Consider the following 22,199-nt stretch of genomic DNA (forward strand, 5'->3'; position numbering starts at 1 on the left):
TGCGAATGAGATATTAAAAAAAAAAACTGAAAGCCTACTGTTACTGTTTTACAGATATTGTGCAAGACCCTTAGGGATTGTAAGAAAAATAATGATTGTTTTCTTAAAGATAGTTTTGGTTTGGTTTGGTTTGCTTGGATTTACTTGTTTTATATTCTGTGTATGCGTGTTTTACATGCATGTATGTATATGTACCACTTGCATGCCTAATGCCCTGGGGGCCGGAAGAGGTCATTGGATTCCCTGGAACTGGAATTATGGTTACAAATGGTTCTGAGCTGCCCTGTGGGTCCTGGGAACCAAACTCTGGTCCTGTATAAGAGCAACAAGTGCTGGTAACAACAGAACCATCTCTAGGCTGAAACATAGGTTCCTTCTCATCCTGTCTTTTCAGATGGGTGGAAACATGGACGTTTAATCAGCCAGCACTGTAACCCTGTGCTCTTAGAAACTCCACCCTCCGCCATGTGCCTACATCTATAAACTCGTTATGACACCAAGAAGCAAAAGATGCAACCTTGAGAGTTTTATTAGTGTTGATTTTTCTCTTCCAAAACCAAATAGTCTTCTTCTACAGCTGTAATGAGGCAGAACCACTGAAGACAGCAAGCAGTGCAGGCTGCTGTTTCTGAGTCCATATCCCACCCCTCACCCCCCCACCCCCGTGTGTGTGTGTGTGTGTGTGTGTGTGTGTGTGTGTGTGTGTGTGTGTGTGTGTGTGTGTGTGTGTGTCTGTGTGGCTGTGTGGCTGTGGCTTTTTTCGATGGCATTTGTCTGAGATTCAGTTTCAGGGAGATGAAATGGGATACCCTACACTCAGTGACTGTTTCAGAAACTGCAGCTACTGAGGCTCTGAAGGCCACTGTCCCTCCCAGTCCTCTGCTGACATACTGGCTGGGGCAGGAGGCCACTGTCCCTCCTGGTCCTCTGACATACTGGCTGAGGCATGATCAGAGAATCTTTTCTGTCCTGAGGGTGATTCAGCCATTCTCAAAATAAATATGTAGAGTGCAGGAAGAAAGAACTGGAAACAGTTGGAATCTGAGTCTGGAGGGCGGGGCTGTTCTCTGCAAGGCTTCTGAGCCCTGAGCAGGGGGCAGTGCCCAGTGGAAAGACCTCAGGCCCTGCCGCCTGCCTCAGCTTCTCCTGGAACTTCAGTGTTCTCATCTACAGAGTGGGGGTGTAGTGAGGGCTAAGGTACTTAAGGGCCCCCGGAAGCTTGATTCCATGTCCCCAGGAGCAGCTGAACTCTAGCAGGGACAGGCCGAGATTGGTTTTGATGATAGTGTCCATAAGGGGGGATGGAGAAGTGGTGGTCCCGGGGGAAGGGGGAGGGCGAGGAAGGATCCATCCACCCACCCCAAACTGCTGCAAAGGGACATGAAGAAAGTCCCATGCACAGTGGAGTGGCTAAGTGGGGGAAACCATCAAAACTATATTTCCCATGAATCTGGCAGCATTAGAAAAAAAATAAGAAAGAAAAAAAATCCGTAAACCCACAAAGTGCTCAATTGTCCAAGCCTAATGGCCAACTTCCCAAAGCTGCCCGGTCAGAGACCTTGGTGTTAATTCCTCAGCCAACTGAAAAAAAATTAAAAAGATGGCGTGAGTCCTGTTGACTTAATTGCCAGAGCGTTACTGAGCACGGCTGCCTCCCTCCCGCCTCCTCACGTATTCTGGGCTGTTCCTCATTACCTGCCCTACCTATCTTCACAATCTAGCCACAAACAGCTTTGGTTGACCACACCACTTCCCTATTGAAAGTTAATACTGTTTGACTCATTCGGTGCTGCTTAACCTGCAGCCAAAGAAAACAAGGCAGAGAATAGCTGGCTTGTATGAAGTCTGGAGAACTCTGTGCGGCCCTGCTTTCAAAGTCCTATACAGTAGCCTTACTATATCTCAGCCACAGCTGCAAAGAAAATGAAGGAAGCAGAAGTAGCTGTGTGGTGAGAGGGGGCAGGGGTACAGGAAGGGTGTGGGGCGGGCCCCATTAGGCTGGGAAAAGACAACAGTGCGATCTGCCCAGTTCTAGGGCTCTCTCGCTGGGCTCCAAAGTTTGCACTGTCACACTGGAGTGTTCAGAAGAAAGGCAGGAAAGAGAAAGGTCCAAAGACCTCGTTTTAAAAGTGGTTCTGTTATTGAAGACACACAGAGAGGAGCTGGGACCCACGAGACCAACCTGGGATAGGACAGTCCCTAGGTGACCAGGGACAAGGCCCAGCACTGTCAAATCTGGGAAAGGCTTGGGGGTGGGGGTGTTGCCCAGGGTTGCTAGGGAGGTAAGCATGCTTCTCCCTCATCCTTTCCTGAAGTGTGGTCCCCATGGGGAGAATGGGGTGCTTGGGACTTGTAAGGATTAGAGCCTTCCGTTCCTGTGTCACCAGGCAGATACAGAACCGACATTGTCCTTACTGTGCTGTACAGGTACATGGCCACTTGTTGATGGATGCTTGGGGTGACTGCCAGACAGGACTCTGCTCACTCACCCCTTCCCAACTGGTAGCTGCTCCCCTCCCCCCTCTCTGCCACAGACTGCAGTGGCTGAAAGTTGGAAGCATCTCCAAACAACTTGAAAATAGACTTTTCTGGAAGTATGACATAAAGCCAATGGTCTGTTGAAAAGCAAGGGGCAACTGTTGGTTTTCTTACTAGAGAATTCTCCCTAGCATCTGGCCTCAGGCTGGCTCTCTGGTCCCAATTCCTTAAGGCCAGTTTAGACCCCGGGTGGCTAATCTAAAACCCCAGGTGGACAGCCAAAACCCCAGGTGGCATTTTTCTCTTCAGGGCTAGGGATTGAGCAGACCCATTGCCTTACACTTGCCAGCCAAGCACTGGACTCGGAGCTACATCCCCACTTCCAATGGATGATCTGAGAGAGTTAGAAGCCATATCTGGCCATGGAGAGCCCTGGGGCTGCTGGGCAGACCTTGGACTAACCAGGGGGAGTTTCTTTATCCCTTTTCCTAAGCACAGAGGTACAGAGATCATTGTTGATTCTGCTAGCTGAGCACCCAGAGAAAGGACATCCACTCACTCACTCACTCACTCACTCACTCATCCAGCCAGGTTTTACAGAGACATCACTCAGCCTCAAAAGGGCCTCGGTTTATCTGGGTTCTGTGCAAACATGCTCAGCACCAGTGCTAATCATGTGCAGCGTCTGCTGGGCTAGGAGAGGCAGGACAGCGCACTCAGAAGTGAGAGACGGAGAGCTCAGGCCACACACTAAGCATGGAGATGGAGTGGGGGCTTCTGGGATGTTTGCTCCTTCCTCTCAGGCCTGTGCAGCCTGGAAGTTGCCTTGCTGAAGGTCTGAAGTCCCAAGCCAGGTCAGACTCTCCAGGTACATTTTAGAGTCCATATTCCTCTCCTGATGTGTCTTTGCCTTGCAGCCCAGACTTACCTGTCTGTGGCCACCTTCCCTGAAATCTACTGGGTCAGAGCGACTCTGGTAGACAGATATAGAGAGTTACATCAGGTTACTTTTTAATTACACTTAAAAAGGGTCCGGAGACAATATAGTAAGGAGAGCTGATAATACTTGGGATTATAGGCTGGCAGAGGAGGCAATCTTGCCACGTGAGTTTCCTGCACCCCCTCCCATTAGGCTGCCCCTGCCGACCACCCCCCCCCCAGAGGGCCACTTCTGGTCAAGAGCACAAAATAACCAGACAGCTTCTTCTCTAAGCTACAATTACCTCCTTAGTCACCAGACAGAGCAGGAGGTGATGGAGGGTGATGACTACAGAGGCAATCGCTCTGCTCTCGGGAAGATCCAGGACACCAGGGGCCCCTGGGAGCCCCCACACCTGAGTCTGCTCCTTTGTGCCCCAAATGGAGAATAAGCAATGCTGCGGCCTTTTGTCCCTTGAATCCTGGGGCCTCAGGGAGGGAGAGGGGATCCCTGGGGCTCAGGGAGGGAGAGGGGAAGGCTCTGACAGCCTGTGGTCTGTGCCTGTGTTAGATGTTGCTGTTGATTTGGCCTCAGTTATTATGTGTGAATTACGGGATACTTTGTATGAAAGTGTGTGTGTGTGTGTGTGTGTGTGTGATTTACATATGTATAATATTTTGCATAATGTATATAATGCATATATAGAACATGTATATGTATACTGTGTTATGTGTATGTGTGATAGAAGCACATGGAATATACATGCATGTATATATAATATGCTGCATACATGTGATATATATATGAACACATGTGTGTTTCTATGTGACAAACGTGTCTGATGTGATAGAAGTATGCACTGTACACAGGCGTGGGGAATACATGAGTTGGTAGAAATATGTAGGCAGGCATTGTGCAGATGTGTATGTAAATGCATGCAATGTACATGATACAAGTATGTGGCATATGTGTATGTGCTGTATGCGTGCGTGCGCACGCGCGTGTGTGTGTGTGTGTGTATGTGTGTGTGTATGTGTGTGTATGTGTGTATGTGTGTGTGTATGTGTGTGTATGTGTGTATGTGTGTGTGTATGTGTGTATGTATATGTGTGTATGTGTGTATGTGTGTGTGTATGTGTGTATGTGTGTGTGTGTGTATGTGTGTATGTGCGTGTGTGTGTGTGTGTGTATGTGTGTGTATGTGTGTGTGTATGTATGTGTGTATGTGTATGTGTGTATGTGCGTGTGTGAGTGTGTGTGTGTGTATGTGTGTGTATGTGTGTATGTGCGTGTGTGTGTGTGTGTGTGTATGTGTGTATGTGTGTATGTGTATGTGTGTATGTGCGTGTGTGTGTGTGTGTATGTGTGTATGTGTGTGTATGTGTGTGTATGTGTGTGTGCGTGTGTCTATGTGTGTATGTGTGTGTGTATGTGTGTATGTGTGTGTATGTGTGTATGTGTGTGTGTATGTGTGTATGTGTGTATGTGTGTGTGTATGTGTGTATGTATATGTGTGTATGTGTGTATGTGTGTGTGTATGTGTGTATGTGTGTGTGTGTGTATGTGTGTATGTGCGTGTGTGTGTGTGTGTGTATGTGTGTGTATGTGTGTGTGTATGTATGTGTGTATGTGTATGTGTGTATGTGCGTGTGTGAGTGTGTGTGTGTGTATGTGTGTGTATGTGTGTATGTGCGTGTGTGTGTGTGTGTGTATGTGTGTATGTGTGTATGTGTATGTGTGTATGTGCGTGTGTGTGTGTGTGTATGTGTGTATGTGTGTGTATGTGTGTGTATGTGTGTGTGCGTGTGTCTATGTGTGTATGTGTGTGTGTATGTGTGTATGTGTGTGTATGTGTGTATGTGTGTGTGTATGTGTGTATGTGCGTGTGTGTGTGTGTATGTGTGTATGTGTGTGTATGTGTGTATGTGTGTGTGTATGTGTGTATGTGCGTGTGTGAGTGTGTGTGTGTATGTGTGTGTATGTGTGTATGTGTATGTGTGTATGTGCGTGTGTGTATGTGTGTGTATGTGTGTATGTGTGTGTGTATGTGTGTGTGTGCGTGTGTCTATGTGTGTATGTGTGTATGTGTGTGTATGTGTGTATGTGTGTGTGTGTATGTGTGTATGTGTGTGTGTGTATGTGTGTGTGTGTGTGTGTGTGTGTATGTGTGTATGTGTGTGTATGTGTGTATGTGCGTGTGTGTGTGTGTGTATGTGTGTGTGTATGTGTGTGTGTGTGTATGTGTGCGTGTGTGTGTGTGATGTGTGTATGTGTGTATGCGTGTGTGTGTGTGTGTGTGTGTGTGTGTGTGTGTGTGTGTGTGTGTGTACTCACTACAGAGTAAAGGCAGTAGCCGCTTCTGCTGCTGGCTCATGCCAGTGGGCTGTGCTTGGCTCTGCACAAGGGACTTGTCCTCGTCTTCGGTGCGATGAAAGGGAAAGTGGGTGGGTTTTGCTGAGTGACTTAACTCAATAGGACAGTCCTTCAGGAAGCTCCGCTGTCGTCTGATCATGTGCCTCCACGGGTGGTTTCCTGGCAGTCACTATACACTTTAGTTCTTGATTCTTTCTGCCCCAAATGAACTCCACTTTCCTCTAGTTTAGGGAATAAATGATGGGTGGTGCCGATCATGAAAGTCTGGGCTTCTCGTTGATGAGTTATCCGGTTGTTAGCCGACCTTAGCCAAGTGTGTGCCGAGCACCTTAGGCCCTAAGATGGGAAGAAACAGCATTACATCTCCCTGGACTTGGGGTTCAGTGCACCGACAGACCACAGTGACACAGTGGTGCTGTGGATGAAGCCGGAGGCTAAGGGTGGAGCTCAGTGGAGAGAGTTCTTGCTTAGCATGCACGGAGCTCAGGGTTAGTTCCCAGGAGAGCGTAAACACGCTGTGGTGACATGCACTTGTCTGCCAGTACTCGGGCAGATGAAGCAGGAGCATCGGGAATTCAAGGTCATCCCCTAGTATGTAGTGAGTTCAAGGCAAGCCTGGGTTACATGACAATTTGTCATACACACACACACACACAGAGAGAGAGAGAGAGAGAGAGAGAGAGAGAGATTGGCCATCTTAATAGTCAGACTAGGGACAGTCTCTAAAGACCAGGTGTCTGCCTGACGGAAGCTAAGACACTGAGTCATGACATCCCACAAAGTTGTGAAGAAACACCATGCTTAGAGTCATCCAGCACGACCTGGCTGAGTAAGTTAATGGCAGCAGATGTAATTGCTATGGCTGCTTTCAGAGCCCCTGGGAGGAATCCACCTTAGTCCTTTAATTCCAGGCTTGCAGATAAGGAGCCAGAGCAATGAAGAGACTTACTCTGGCCGCAGCAGGGTTTGCAGGAAGCACAGACTTACAATGGGTGATGGGGCATTCCAGACAGACAGCGATGTCTCCTGGTGCCAGGCTGCCTGGCAGTGGGAGAAGGATTACCGTGCTACATTAACACCCCGGTCCTAGGAGGCACTCTGAGGTCTCACCTGCTGCACTTCCAGAACAGAATAATAACCTCCACCTGACCATCCCTGCTGTCCCCACATTGCCTCTTACAGCAAGGTAGGAGCTGCTTCTTCCTCAAGACTAACCCAGTGGTTCTCAGCCTGTGGGTCACAAACCTCAGGCAACCCTCTAGCTCCAAAAAAAATTTACATTGCTGTTTATATTCATAGCAAAAACACAGTTATAAAGGAGCAATGAAAATAACTGTGTGGGTGGGGCTCACCGCAATGTGAGGAACTGTATTCAAGGGTCACAGCATGAGGAAGGTTGAGGACCCCATTGTTCTAACCAAAGCTATATAGCCATAGTGGGAAAGAGTGGCACATGACCATCATCGGGGGATGGCTTCTCTGTATACATCAAAGAACTTTTTAAATGAACCGAAGACCGCCAGTCCTCACACCAAACGAGGCCATTGCAAAATGCCCATGAGCGTACACTACAGCCAGCCTTGGCATCCGTAGGCTCTACACATGCTAATCCATGCTACATGTGCTAGTTCATGCTACATGTGCTTCCCATGCTAATTCATGCAATGGTGAATGAAAAATGTTCTTTAAAAAAGTGTCTTATTAAGCATGAAGAGTTTCCTTCTTGTTATTCCCCAAAAGATACAATGTTAAAAAAAAGTCTGTCCACCATTTGTATTTGTCTTAAACATGAAGACTTTTCTCCTTGTTATTACCCGAAAGATACAATGTGAAAAAAAAGTCTGTCCACCATTTGTGTTTGTCTTAAACATGAAGACTTTTCTCCTTGTTATTCCCAGAAAGATACAATGTTAAAAAGCCTATCCACCATTTGTAATTACTTAGGTATGGGAAACCCCTTAGAGATGATTGAAAGAATACAGGAAGATGTGCACGGGATGGAGGTATAAACACAGGGCCATTATATATCAGGAGCTTGAATAGCAGGGGCCTGGGAATCTACAGGAATCAGGCAATCAACATCCCCCAGACAGTGAGGGCAGATTCTAATTGGTGCTTTATTCCTAGCACACAGCAAATCGGAAGCCTGTAAGAGAAGGAAATAGTGGCACTCACGGGATGTTCACAGCCTGCTCCTCCCTTCTCTCACACGTACACCCGACACTAGCAACATCAATAGCACCCAGATTTTTCTAGAAACTGGAGTTCTAGGAGACCTTATTCTACACCCACCTAGCCAAGAGCCTTGGGATGATTCTGATACCTGCTCCAGAAGTAGGGAGCTGGAAGCTGGCTGCATACCTCCACACTACCCCGGCCCTCCTCATTCTTTGGGAAAACTGGGGATGCAGGTGGAACAAAGACAGGGTAGAAGTGCAAAGCCTCTGGTGGCCTGTGATCTAGACTAAGTTGGACTGTGTGTCACTTGTATTACTTCACTTGGGCAGGGATGGAATCAGCAAAATCAAAAATTCTAATTCTAGGCACTATGGGTGTGAGTTGGGAGTATTGGAAACTGGGGGTGTTTATGGACCCGTGCTCGACCTCCACCTGGCTGTGTGAGATAGGCTAAAGGACATAACCTCTCTGAACTCTAACCTCATCTGTCATTTAAAATATATGACAGATTTCTCTGACCCCTTTCTAGTTCTTCAGTGTAAAAACTGTGTCCTGTTCTCTTAGCATAATAACATGATAGCAAATTAAGGGTGTGTGTGTGATGAAACTACCTATGTTCATGCAACATTGGACAATCTGTAAAATCATACATATAAAAATGCATTAGACTGTACTTAGCATACATTAGATAATATCTTTACATAGTTTATATATAGTATGCGAATTAATCTAAGTGTAATTTTATTAATTTAAATGTTTACTAAACTGGAAATTTTTCTTCCTTTCACCTTTTACAATGCTAGAGATAAAACTCAGGGCCTTGTGAATGTTGGGAAGTATTCTCTCACTGAACTAGATCCCTAGTACTTTGCAATATTTGGACAATATGCCTTATTAGACAGTATTTCTTAACATTGAATTAGCTGAAAGATGGCTGATTTGCTGGACAGAAGGTCTGTCTGGCTAGATGCAAGACAGCTCAAGGAAGGGTCACTGCAGTACCCAAGTGCCATTACTTTAAAACCCTAGAAGTTAGCCACTGACTAACTTTGACACAAGGAAGGTGAACTGTTCGTCACACCTCACTTCCTTGCCCCCAGTCATAAAACTGCGGCTAATCAAGGAAGGATAAGCCTTTTACACCCAGATCTTATAGCTGGCATTGAGTTGACTGAAAGATATTTTCTGAAATGCAGATGTCATTTTAAAGGTGAATGTATAAAATTCACTAGGAGAACCACAATTTATAAATACACACACACACACACACACACACACGCAGAGAGAGAGAGAGAGAGAGAGAGAGAGAGAGAGAGAGAACGTCTCTTCAGTGTTGTCATTTTACATAGACTTCTCCATCTGATAACCATGGCAAGACCTTAAATATGTGCCATGCAGTCCATCAAGGACTCTGGTAAACTCCTATCAGAATCCCAAGCTAATGAATTGACTGGCTAATCAAACGTTTCCAGAAAAAGGTGGCAATTTCACCTAGTTGCCTTCGGTAGAGGATCAGATGGTGTCTTCCAGTTACAGCCACAGACCACAGTGATGTCCTGGGAAAGGCAGCTGAGATTTATCGAGCTATGCATGCTTATTCCACTCAGTTTTAACAGAAGGGAGGTGAATTGGATTCATTATATGTGGTAACATTTAGACATACCCTGACTTCGGGGCCACCTCAGGGAACTACAGAGATCTGTTTAGGATGAAACGAGCGCCACTGAATGGCGCTGCTTGCTGTACTATGCATTGCTTTTCCCATTTTTGTTGTTTTCTATGACTCTACATGTATAATAACACTTTCAGGAGAATTTTCTCCCCAAAATGTAAAAATGTTAATAGAAGATTTGTGGGTGCCTTTCAGCTCTGTGTATCAGTAAGTTGCACCCATACATGGTCTTGAGGTATCCACTGCTTAAAACCCCACTCTGCAAACCTTCACAATTGACTCCCAGTGAACTCAAAAGTCCAGGCTACCAGCACGCATGGGTTTAGGTCTGCACAGTCCTACAGTGGTTTGATCCAGTATTGAATTCCCTGTTACCCTCCAGGGCCCAGTAATCAGTAAGAGTGGAGAGTGGATTTCATAGTGGGCATTTTCCATGCTTCTGTATTTAAAATTCAGGGGGCAAATTGATATTTTAATAGCATGCAGATCCAGGAAAGTGGAGATATAAAGCATTCTTTCTCCCCTAGCCTGAACGTCTCTATCGGAAGCTCCTATATTCCATGGAAATATTGCTGCTTGGCACACAAAGCCTGATGGTTTCAGGAGAGAATAGGTGCTCCTGGCCCTCTCGATTCTAAAAGCATCAGGACCACACCTTAGACTTGATAATGCCTTTCATTTCATGAGTGTCCTGGTGTTGTAACTCTCTAACACCCTGTGAACATGGGGGTCAAGTTTCCTCACAGGCAGCAGCTCTCTTACAGACTCTCAGAGTGCACATGGGGAGAGTGTGGCATGAGCTATTCCCCAGCCCCAAGCATTAAACCCAGCCGGAGAACCTCAGGGCTTAGGCAGAAGCTCCAGAGCTATGCCCGATATGCCCGAGCATTCCTGCAGAGGCAGACAGTCATCAGTTAATCTCTGTAAATGACTACAATTTTGGCAGGTGTCAGCTTGGACGAAAACAGCTCACATATTAGAACTTTTTTTAAACCATCGAGTAATGAGGGGAGAGAAATAAAAATAAATAATGTCACATGCTTTGGCCACATAGTGGCTTGCCCCAAATGGCTTATTCCTGTCTGGGTTCTCGGTGACCATGTCCCCAAGTTTACAGAGGCTGGTACTCCGGTAGCCACCTGTCAAAGGCTGGCCAGAGACACCAGCACACCAAATGCTCTGTATTCAGAATCATCACACACATGCGCGCGCGCTCGCACACACACACACTCACAGACACACACACACACACACCTCACAGACACACACACTCACACACTCACAGACACACACACACACACACACACACACACACACACAAACACACACACGCACAGACACGCACTGTCCTTCACAGTGTTCTTCAAAAACTGCCACTGGGTGCCTTAGGAATGTGAAGCTGAGACACGGACAAACCCTGCTGGCAGCCCTTGTTGGCCCACATTCTTTCTTAGGCCACACAGCTCTCCAGAGTCATGTCTCTGCCGTCCTCTTTCCTTCACTGGCATGAGACTGTGGTAGGCACGTAAAAGGGACCGCACCACGCTTTCAATGACTTTAGAGCTGGGATTGTTTTCTGTGGGAAAACTCGATGATTCACAGTGTGGTGAGGAGCAGGACACACACACACACACAACTCTGTCACATGGTAAGGGAAGGGAAAAGCCAAAGAAGCCTACACACCAAATTACATGTACCATGGCTGAGCGGGGTAGAAGGTTCTAGAAAAAGAAGTTTTTGTACTTCTGGTGGTACAAGGAAGAAGGAGGTGGCTCGGGGACTTGGCCTCTTTTGTCCATAGACCTTAAAATACTCAGGCTCTGAGAGGCCTCTCACATGTGTGCCGGCTGAGCCTGCGTGACTCAGGGTGTTTGTGTTAGAGTTGAGTGTTGTGAGCTGCAGTTCTGAATGACAGTCCAGATTTGCCTTGGTGATGCGTGGAAAGGGGGAACATTGCGTGTGAGCTACACAAATATTATGCTGAAGCTTTTTCCTGCATTTGGAGCCAAACAGGTCTTGTTAGTGATAAAAATCACCGCAATATAGTAGGCCCTTTTTCTGGCCTGGAATTTGAGACAGTGTCAGCGGTGCCAAGGGGGCCCATAGCAGGAAGAGAAGGCAAGCCACGGGGATTTGAAACCATAACACAGCTTCTACAACTTGATTTTATAATTGTAGCAATTGGGAACTGGGGGGTCGGGGCGGGTGACCATTCGTAGCCTGGCTCCTACCCTGTGCTGGGGGAATGGTATCCAGGGCCCTCTGTCTAGCTTCAGGTTGGGATGGGGCACGGAAACAGCATTTTCTATGGGCAGATGGCAGCGGCTTCTCCTGTCTTCTGAGTTTGTGTGACCACTGATGGGAGAGTTGTGGCTCAGTCAAGGGTTCTACTCAAACAAACCTTAAGGGTGAGCTGGTCTCTTAGAAAGATGAATGGATCTCCCAAGTCCTCTGTGACTGTGTTCCTATGACAATTTGGAAGGGATGATAAGGAGAACCTGGAGGCCTGGCCCTGCTGACTGGACCATGTGAATGCCCCTGCTAGCTGTTTCCTAGTAAAAGGGACATCTACTGACCATACAGCCATTCCTCAGCCTTATTTTCACTCCTCAGTCCCTGGGGAAGTGTAGCAGCCAGCTGGCCAAGCCCTCTGGGATCCCAGGGGCTGGCCTACTAGGAATATTGGAACAGGCCTAGGCTGTGCCTTTCTGCCTATTCCCTCTTAGGGATATGTCCAGGGAGCAAGCTTCAGAGAAGAAAGGATGCTCCTGAGGAGCCCCTGTGAAAGAGGAAGGGCCTGGGTGTATAGGGCCTGACAGAGCTGCCCTGAGCCTGCCTGCGTGTTACAGGAAGCCTCACGCCTAGGCAGTGGGTTTGCAGCTGTACCTGATTTCCTGTTGAAGGGGCATGCTGCTGAGTTCCAGGGCCCACTCTGGTCCCTCTCAGACCAGCTTCTGGTCAGGTTTGCAAGAAGTCAGGGCATTCATGACCCCAGAGGAGGCCACCTTCCTTTGGCTGCCATGGTTCAGCTCTCAGCATGTGGCCAACGTTATCATCCACTGTATTCCCTAGTATCTCTCTCTCTGCCCACCTGAGGTGTGTGCAGAGAGCTGGGTGTATACCGAGTCCCAGACTAAGGGAACACCCAGTGGCCAGTGTGATGAGTGAGCCTCGGGCTGCTATAAAAAGAATGGCCCTGGTCCCATAGGTCGCCAGCCCAAGGGACAATTTCCAATAAGCTCACCTTGGGGGTGAAGGGAGAGGGAGGGAAAAGATAAGAAAAGCCCCCTCCACAATGCGTTTTCTGATCTCTTCCCTCCCTCCCTCCTTCCTTCCCTGCCTCCCTCTCCTCTTCCTCTTCCCTTCCCCTCTGGTCCCTACAATAGGACATCGGCAGAAACTAGATGAGACCAAGCCGGGGAGTTTGTCCTTTTCCGAGCGGCTCAGTGAACTGGAGCAGCTGCGGCGCACGGCCATGAGGGTCAGCCCGCACCACCCAGCCCCCACGCCCAACCCTCGGGCCTCCTTGAACCACTCCACTGCCTTTAACCCTCAGCCTCAGAGTCAGATGCAGGGTAAGTACCCCATGGAGCCCACTGCCCTCTGTCCTTGCGGAAGTCCCAGGCACAGAGCCCACCCAGGCTGCCAGAGCTTCCCCTGGGTGCTCCAAGGGAGCTCCTGGAAGCCAGGGCATCCATTGGGAGCATGTTAGACAAGCAGAGACCCCGTGTTTCACCTGTTGAGCATCTCTAGCCTGAGAAGTGTGGCTGCTGAGGCATGGTTATGCACATATATGTAATTGGGTACACACATGTATCCCTTGATACCTGTGGAGTATCAATTCCAGGTACCCAATCCACAGGCGACCCAGCCCCTTATATACTGTGTCCTAGTGCGTAAGCCTGTGTATTCCCTCCTGGAGGCGCCAGTTAGTTCCTCATTACTGCTAGTGTCCAGTATACTATAGATGCTATGTTAACAATCACTAAACTATATTATCTAGGGATTCGAAACAAAAATATGTTTTCCAGTATGTGTACATTTAAAAAAAACTGTACAGTCACCCCCCCATTGGTTTCATCTTTAGCTGTAGAGCCTGCAGATACAATGAGCCACCTGTATATAAACAGATGAGGGGTTTCTTAAGAGTTAGTTTCTACTGTGTTGTTTTCTTACTTACCAATTAGTCCTGAAGCCATACACACAAATGTATGTATGTACATACGCATATATGTACGTATGCATGTATAAACACACACATATACGCATCTGGGAAGGTAAAAGTGAGGAGTTTTCAAGTTCTTGTTGCCTTCAGATTATGTGTGGAGTTTGCATCTAATATTTGATCTTTTTCAAAACATGAAGGAAAAGAAGGCATGTGTGTTTGTGGCCATGTCGAGCAGAGTATTTTCAGATCAGAACCGAGTTCCATCATGCCGTGGGGCAGTCACCAACTGCAAAAGCACTGTGAGATGCAGTAGCAAACTGCACAGAGCCTCTGTGCCAAGTTAGATAATACTCGGTGCATTTATGCAGTAGGGCCGCTGATGTCGGAGGCTGTTTGCTCAGTGATACCGTTGTAATAACTGAAAGGCAGTTTTTCTCTGTGCCAGATGAGACCCAGCTGCATATAACACACTTCCAGTCATACTAATTACGCAGAGGTGCAGGCTTATTCAGCCCAAGGAATCAGCCCACCTGGAGAAAGGAGCAGAGGGCTGGCAGCAGGATGGCCTTTTACAGAAAGTGAAGATTAGCTTCCTCTGTGCTCTGCATGGAACATGCAGGCCACATCTATTTAGAGGGTTTCTGAGCAAATTGCTCTCTTTGGAAAGAAACACATCCAGGGCTCACAGAAGCTTACACTGTACAGAGTGTAAAATAGAAAGTCTATGTCCCCAAGAATGGAAGGTTGTACAGGCTGGCTCTGATAGAACTTGGGAGGTATAGGCAACAGAATGAAGAGTCCAAGGCCAGCCTTGGCTACATAGCTAGTTTGAGACCAACTTGAGATATGTGAGACCCTGTACCTCTCTTCTGTATGAATGGGACAAAAAAATTAGGCTATCTTTTTGGAAAAGGTCCCACAAAAATCCTTGGTTTCTTGGTGTTTAATAGTAATGACTAGTCACTCAAAATATTCACACTAATTTCCCAACAAGCCCACAATACATTTCTGTGAATTGGGGAAATTAGTGAGATAGATAGTCTTGGGAATAAGGAGAATAAAATTTCCTAGGAGATTCTTCTGTCTTATGTTTACCATCATTTAGGCTCACGCCTGTCTTCTCTGGGAGTGCATGTGCAAACCCAAGAAGAAGGCTCTGCTCTCTCAGCCTCTGGTGTCTGCACCCACCACTCGTGAGCTGGGAGCAAGATTTGCCTTTTGCTTGCTGAAAGCCAAACCCAAACTAGAAAGGGTTTTTAAAGTCAATGCAAACCCCAGTCATGTGGGAGCAGATTCCGATTGTCCCCTCTGCCTGCTTTGTGAGTCTCTCCCCTTTCACTAAGCATCTTACATGCCCACTCCCTAGAGAAAGTTGAGGGTGGCAGGTGCTCCATATCCTGAGCCTGTGGGACCGCCCACTCGGGCACTGGAGGCATCGCCATGGACAGGTGGTGGGAGTCTGTGGTTCTCTGTGTCATAACTTTATCTCAGAGTGTCCTGGGGGCCTGATGCCACTCTCAAAAAATGTGTGGGCTGTATTGTGGATGCCTTTCTCCCCGGTATATGAATTTGATATGCAGGGATTTACTTGCCCTGTGGCAGACACACAGTTCCAGAACTGTGTTCAGGACATAGCATGTAAAACTGCCTTCGCTTCCCTGTGTTTTTTCCACCACATAAACCCCCTCCCCCAGCCTTCTGTTTCTCTCCTCTTCCCTTCCTCCTTCCCCTTCCCCTCCTCTCTCTTTTTTCCTATAAGAAAATGCTATTTTATACAAGTCTAGTTTTGAGTAGACCCTTGAATGTTTTCCCCCTCTTGAAATTCAAATATTAACAGGGATAGTGTAGCAGCCAAGTCCTTTACTTTGCTCCTGGCATTAAAGACAGTTAGTGCCCAGGCTCAGCCCTATATCGCCTCTGTCTATTTAAGCAACAGAGCATAGGTTCATGGCTCTCTGAAATGACAATCGCCGTTTTAGGAAAATGACCCCAGAAGTGATCAGGGCAGGATTTCCTCAGTGACTGCCAGGGGTCTATGGAGAAGCAAGGATTTGCCAGGCTAGAGCCACCCCACCCCCACCCCTCAGCTCTGCCAGCAGAGGATCATGGGTAGAGAATATCACCTTTCCTTATCTTACCAAATAGACATCTCCAATGATCCGCAATGGGATGTGTATGGAGAGGGGGCAGGTTGCCATGCCACCAAACCACTGTTTATTTGTTGTGGTTTTAATTTTAAAAGAGCTGAGGTTAATTTCAACTTCCTATTCAAGCAGGTCTAAAAGTGGAACAGAGAGCCATTTTGTCACGACTGCGTGTTTACGCAAGTCAGGACACTGTCGTTAATGACTCCTGCCAGGTTTCAGGCCTTTTCTCCGTTCCTTTTACAGCAGGGGATGGGACGGATTACAGAGTTCTGGGGTAATGATGCCTGCCCCCTCATACCTCCCTCTCAAGAATGGCTCTAGGCAAGCCAGGTTGAGTCATCCGAAGTGTTGGATTCTGGTTTACCATCATGAAGGTGGCATGGCTTCCACCTTTCTGGGGAGATGAGGATACCATGTAAAAATACCAAGGCAGAAACCCTTCTAACCGCATAAGTTAGCTGCCAGCATGCTAAGCCTCTTACAATAAAGCTTAACTTTCCTTGGATTGACTGTGATGTGTCTGGGCCTAGCTCAGACTTCCCCGTCTGTGCTGTTCTTTCCTCTCAGCAGTCCTGTGGTGTCATTTATAGACACCGTAAGTGATGAACTCAAATCCGGACCTCTCTGAAGGTTGCATACACTAAGGTAGTGCGGAGCAAGGTGCTGTGGAAGGCTATTCCTGCACTCCTGGCTGCAGGACTAATGCGCTCGCTTGCTCCGTTCGCTCGCTGCAGGACTGACAGGTGTGCAGAGGTGTAGAAGACCTGGACTGAGTGTGTCCCATTGTGATTAGATGTTGATGTCAGTGTCAATGGCAATAGCGTCAGGCCCTGTATTGGGTACCTTACTAAGTCATCTTTGGGGGGTACCTTACCTTTAAAAAATAGGGAGAAAAGAAAGCCAATTAGAATACTGAGCATGTGAGCATACCCTAACGGGGAATGAGTGGGGAGGGGCTGGCCTTTCCATCTTTCCCATCTGGGCCTCTCATCTCTTGAGCACGGGGTGGCTAATACAACCTGCCACCTTAGGAATAGGCCCAGGGGCAGCACCATGGTCCCTGAAACAGTGCGTGACCTTGATGTGTTATGTGTCGACCTTGCCCCCAAATACCTAATCAGCCCTTCAGAGAATCACTTACCACTTAAGCTGGCACCACCTTTGTCATCCAAAACCACAGTTTTATAGGACCTGGTTTTCCAAACTGCTTCATGACTGTTGCTCAAAGAGGTCACCCCTATTCTGAAGATCCTGTTGGTCCCCTGTGGACACTTTTTCTGATTACAAGGAAAAATAATATGCTGTGGGTCTTCGTCTCAATGATCAAATATCCCTTCTCTGGGCTGCTGAGGTTTTGAAGTCTCCCTCATGCTAATGAAGCTGGGGCTGCACACAGGTGCATTAAATGGCGTCCTTGGGACTTTACAGAGTGGTTATTTGTGCACTCACTTCATGGTGATGTTAAATGGCAGCGGCTTTGAAAGACACAAGTTGGCAGCTGCTGAGGAGGAGCACGGCCACAACCTGGCCACAGACTGGCCACAACCTGGCCACAGACTGGCCACAAGCTGGCACAAGTTGGCACAAGCTGGCACAAGCTGATGACTGCATACACTCTAGGACTGTTGGCAAGCAGTTTAACCTCTTAAAGCCTCAGTCTTCCCGTGTGCACAGCGAGAGTGATAACTGTTCTCGTGGGTATCCAGGACACAGAAGCATGAGGCATGGATGTCCTCAGTGACTGGTCACTATTACCGCCTTTGTCAACAGTGCTGGTTTTCTGTGGCCGACACAGCATATGGGCCACAAATTCAGTGATTAAACAATGAGAATTTATCCTCATTTATAACAATGAGATTGGAGGCTACAAGTTCCAGCATTAAAGTGACATGAGATGGCTCTTCCATTGAAGGACCAAAAGGAAGGTCCTTCCTGCCTCCTCCCCCAGTCCCTGCTAGCTCCAGGCATTCCAGGGCCGCACCTCTCCCCTGCTCTTCTCTTTGCCCAGTCTTCTCTGCTCTGTCTTTCCCTCTGCTTCTTCCTTCTTTTTAATTATTTATTTTTATTTTATGTACATTGGTGTTTTGCCTGCATGTATGTCTGGGTCAGATTCCCTGGAACAGGAGGTACAGACAGTTGTGAGCTGCCATGTGGGTGCTGGGAATTGAACCCAGGTCCTCTGGAAGAGCAGCCAGTTCTCTTAACTACTGAGCCATCTCTCTGGCTCCTTTCCCCTTGCTTCTTAAAAGGTCACATGACATCGGATTTAGAACCAAATCATTCACAAGGGCATCAAGGTCCTTCACTTAATTACATATGTAAAAGCCCACCCCTTTCCAAATGAGACTCTAGGAACAATCTAGGGGCTAGACTATGACCCTGTTTCTTCTTTTGCCACCATTCCATGCCATAGATCAACACCAAAATAAGAATCTTCCCATCCACCCCCCAGAGCAGACCTGCCTGCTGTCCAGGTAAATGTGAGCTCATGCCTGTGTGTCTCTGTCACGTCATCTGGACACTGGCATCTCAGCCCTTCATTTGCTGGAGCCCACTGTCATGATTCTTTCATTTCCCAGGTGGGAGAGTATAGTTTCTATTTTCTAGACAAGATCAGCTATTTCCCAACCTTTTCTAGAGCAGCCATACAGATGGAACTAAAGGCTCGCCTGTGGTGGAGAAGGGAGGCCTTTCCGATATCTGGGGTGCAATGCCAGATCAAAACACAGGAGATTGACCCTCCTGTTCTAGCCTCCAAAATCCGGTGACCGAGTGAACCTGTAGACATCAGTAAACAGAGAAACAAAACAAAACAAAAAAAACCACCAGGAAGACCAAAGCCAGCCAGCTGGGATGGACTCAAGAATTTGACCTCCCAGACAAAGCCAGGCAGGAGCCAGGCACATCCCTGTTGTTTTGATGCAACAAGTGGCTTTAGAACAGGGTATTGTCAACTAGATGCCCATTCCAAAGCGACGGTTGTTTACCCTGACTCTCTCAGCATGCCAAGTCACAAATCACTTACAGGTAGCCTTTCAAGTTTAGAGGTTTAAGAAAGGATTTTTGACTGTAGCTGTCACACAAAGTTTATCGGAAGTTTGGCCCAAGAGAACAGTGTAAACAGCCTGGTCAGCGCGGAGTTCTCCCAGTGGTGGCTTTGTAACACAGGCCCGCGGCAATTTGGAATAGTAGGTTTCTTCGAACACACATGACACTGAAAGGCATCAAAGCTTGTCTTAACTTCTTTCCCTCTAGCCCCCAGGACTGCCATCCTAACTCCCAGGGACTACGGACTGAGGAATGGGGTGTCACTTACCTTCTAGCCAATGGCTACCTAGTGCCTGCTCTCCATCCTGTTCCCACACTTCCTGGCCCCACACGGACTTTTTATATTATTATTAAACAAATGCCCACAGAGCAGCAGAATGGCCAATTGTTACAGAGATTAAAGGTAGGGATCACAGGAAGCCTGTGAATGTCATCATCGCTGACAAACCCCCGCATCTCTCGGTAGACTTTCCTCCCATAATCCCTTTCTGGCAGGACACGTTGTGTGTTGATGCTAGAGATTCGGTTACGAGCCACAGTCAATAGGACAAACTAATAATGAGAAAAATAGAATAGGACTCACCCTAAAAACAAACACGGATCAGTCATGTGTATGGTCTGCCTCTCTATGCATGCCTGGGAACACAGCAAGAAGGGGGCTGGCAACATGCTACTTCCTTGTTCTATTGATTTCTGTTACCAGCTGACAGAGGGTCTTCAGGCTGCCTTCCAGCCCATCCACACCCCTTTGAGCAGTACTTACCATTTTAAAAACAGAAGCATTTTAGGAGGCAAGAGAACCATGGGAACCATGGTTCAGGTGCTAGAACCAGCCACTGAGCCATTGGTAGGAGAGCGTGGCCAGAGGGGGACCTGTTTCTCTGACTCAGGTTGAAGTGTTGCAACCTGGGAATTAGTATTACTCAGTATCACCCTCTGAACACATGCAAGGCTTAGAACCTTCCAGATGTATTTGCAAGATTTGAACCATCGCTGTCCAATTCTGACCTCCATGGATCAGGCCCTCATAGTTTTGGAAGGGTGTGTGTTTGTTTTGAACACAAAACTCCAGGCTTTTACTCCAAGAGGGAGTCATGTGGGTAGAGGGGTGCACACGTTCCGTGTCATCCAACAGCTGTGGGATGGCATGAGAAGACACCAGGTCTGTCCCTGCTTCCTGATGCCCAATTCTTTCACACAGTTTGACTTGGGTCATTGAATCTGGGGTTCCAGGATTTAACACAGTTATGCTTATCCAGACTTGGGCACTCCGGTGACCAGGCAGTCCTGGGAGGATGTGCTAGAATCCTTCTGTTCTGGGGGCGAGGAGACACCACTGTGGGATAAAAGCAGAGCTTCCCTAGGGAAGGACCATCTATGAGACAGCATGCTCATGGGTTCGCCATCAGGACAGTCTCCAGCTTCATAAATTCTCAGCTCCCACTTTGGCAGGCATCTTCTCCCTGTAGCTTCACACATTGCCCATGAGTCATTCCAAGGCCAGACCCGAGGCTCACAGCTAAATCTTCGCCATTTCCTCTTTGCACCGTTTGAAGGACTTCTTCAGTGGCTTTAAGAGAACATCTTGAGATAAAAAGGGAGCAGGAACTAATGAGACTTGGGAACCGCACTTCTTGGAGTTGCCGCTTGTGCACAGAGAGAGAATGTGGTGGCTTTCTGGAGTCTCAGGGGACGACTGCTGTGCTGTGGCCACTCTGCCTCCATTAGCACAGCTCTCTGCACGTATCAGATGGCAAATTATAGAATGATAAAGTTATTAAAATATCTGTAAAAGTCAGCCCAGGCGCAAGGGCTTGACTTGGTCTTTCTCCCCGCTAAGTGGCTTACTGAGATGTCTCATCTCAAGGTCATTCCATCTTCATCTGTATTTTGCTGTAAACCGCCTACTCCACAAACCAAACAGAGCTGCCCAAATTTGAAGACGTTGCTTCTGTCGGTTTTCCAGCAAGGCTAGGGTCTTAAGCGTGAGCCCAGCGCTTTTCAGACTTGACCCTGCTCCACCCCGGGCTCAGGGGGAAAGAAAGCTGCAGTGTACTTTGTAATGGCATCTGCTGCTTGCTTATTACCAGCATAGTTGAGGCAAGGAAGGCAATAGGAAAACAATCACAGGTTATGTCTATAGAATGGACTGGAGTGGTGGGCTGCTTACTGGCCCCCACCAACACTCTGGCATAGGTCTCAGACAGAGGAACCTTATCTAGAACAGCGGTTCTCAACCTTGCTAATGCTGTGGCCCTTTAACACAGTTCCTCATGTCGTGCCGGCCCCCAACCAGGAAATTATTTTCATTGCTACTTCATAACTGTAATTTTGCTACTGTTAGGAATCATAATATACATATCTGATATGCAGATAGGTTAAGGGACCCCTGTGAAAGGGTTGTTCCACCCCCCAAAGGGGTTGCAACCCACAGCCTGAGAACCACAGGTCCTGAAGGTCCAGTTCTGTCTGCTCCTTGTTTTCACATTCCCTGGCACTGTTCTCCCTCTCCTGCCCCTCCTCTCTCTGTGTGTGCCCTTCTGGTAGGATGCATATGGGTGGACATATGTACACGTGTGATATGGAAGTCAGGGGACAGCCTCAGGGGTCTGGAGGTCAGAGGATGACCTCAGGGGTCACTCCTCAAGTAACTGCCACATTTGCTCGAGACAGGGTCTCTTATCAGCCTTCAACTTTGCCAAGTGGGTTAGGCCAGAAGACCAGCCAACTCCAGGGATCCTCCTATCATTGCCACCATGATTGAGATTACAGCCCTGTGCCCCTGCACCCTGCTTTTTATTGGCTTCTTGGGATCAACCTGGGCCCTCACACTTGTGAGGCAAGCTCTTGGCTGACTGAACATCTTCCTGCCCCTGGCACTGTTCTCCATAAATGTCCTGGTCCTCTTGGTCAAGCAAGTGAATCACTTGTTAGTCCTACACATTTTGTAATCCCGAATGCAGTGTCTTGGAGGGATCGCAGTCACCCCTAACACTTGCAGGAAAATTGACAGAGATGCCCAAGAGCCCCCTACCCTGCTGATTCTGACTGACAGATTTTTTGGGGGGAGGTGATACTTTTTTGCTATGCAATCAAGCTTTGAGAGGCTCAGAGCCACCATATGTTGCTAAATGAGAGAAGTCATTGCCCAGACATAGTTCTGCCTAATTTAATATGATTTTCTATAAATTACAAAGCATGCCTTTGAAATTGAAT

At 47.6% G+C, this 22,199-nt stretch overlaps 1 protein-coding gene across 4 annotated transcripts in view; it reads left to right on the forward strand.

The window, feature by feature from the left end:
* Runx1 (RUNX family transcription factor 1) overlaps positions 1 to 22,199 on the forward strand; it is a 221,850-nt gene that overhangs the window by 172,175 nt on the left and 27,476 nt on the right. For 2 of the 4 annotated variants that reach the window (XM_027415622.2, XM_027415624.2), the window contains one exon: positions 13,007 to 13,195. The exons of the other annotated variants lie outside the window; for them this stretch is intronic. In XM_027415622.2, coding sequence (XP_027271423.1) covers positions 13,007 to 13,195 — 189 coding nt within the window. The remainder of the gene's footprint in view (positions 1 to 13,006; positions 13,196 to 22,199) is intronic. 4 annotated transcript variants of the gene reach the window in all.

This window comes from Cricetulus griseus, chromosome 4, assembly GCF_003668045.3.
Source record: "Cricetulus griseus strain 17A/GY chromosome 4, alternate assembly CriGri-PICRH-1.0, whole genome shotgun sequence".
NCBI lineage: Eukaryota > Metazoa > Chordata > Mammalia > Rodentia > Cricetidae > Cricetulus > Cricetulus griseus.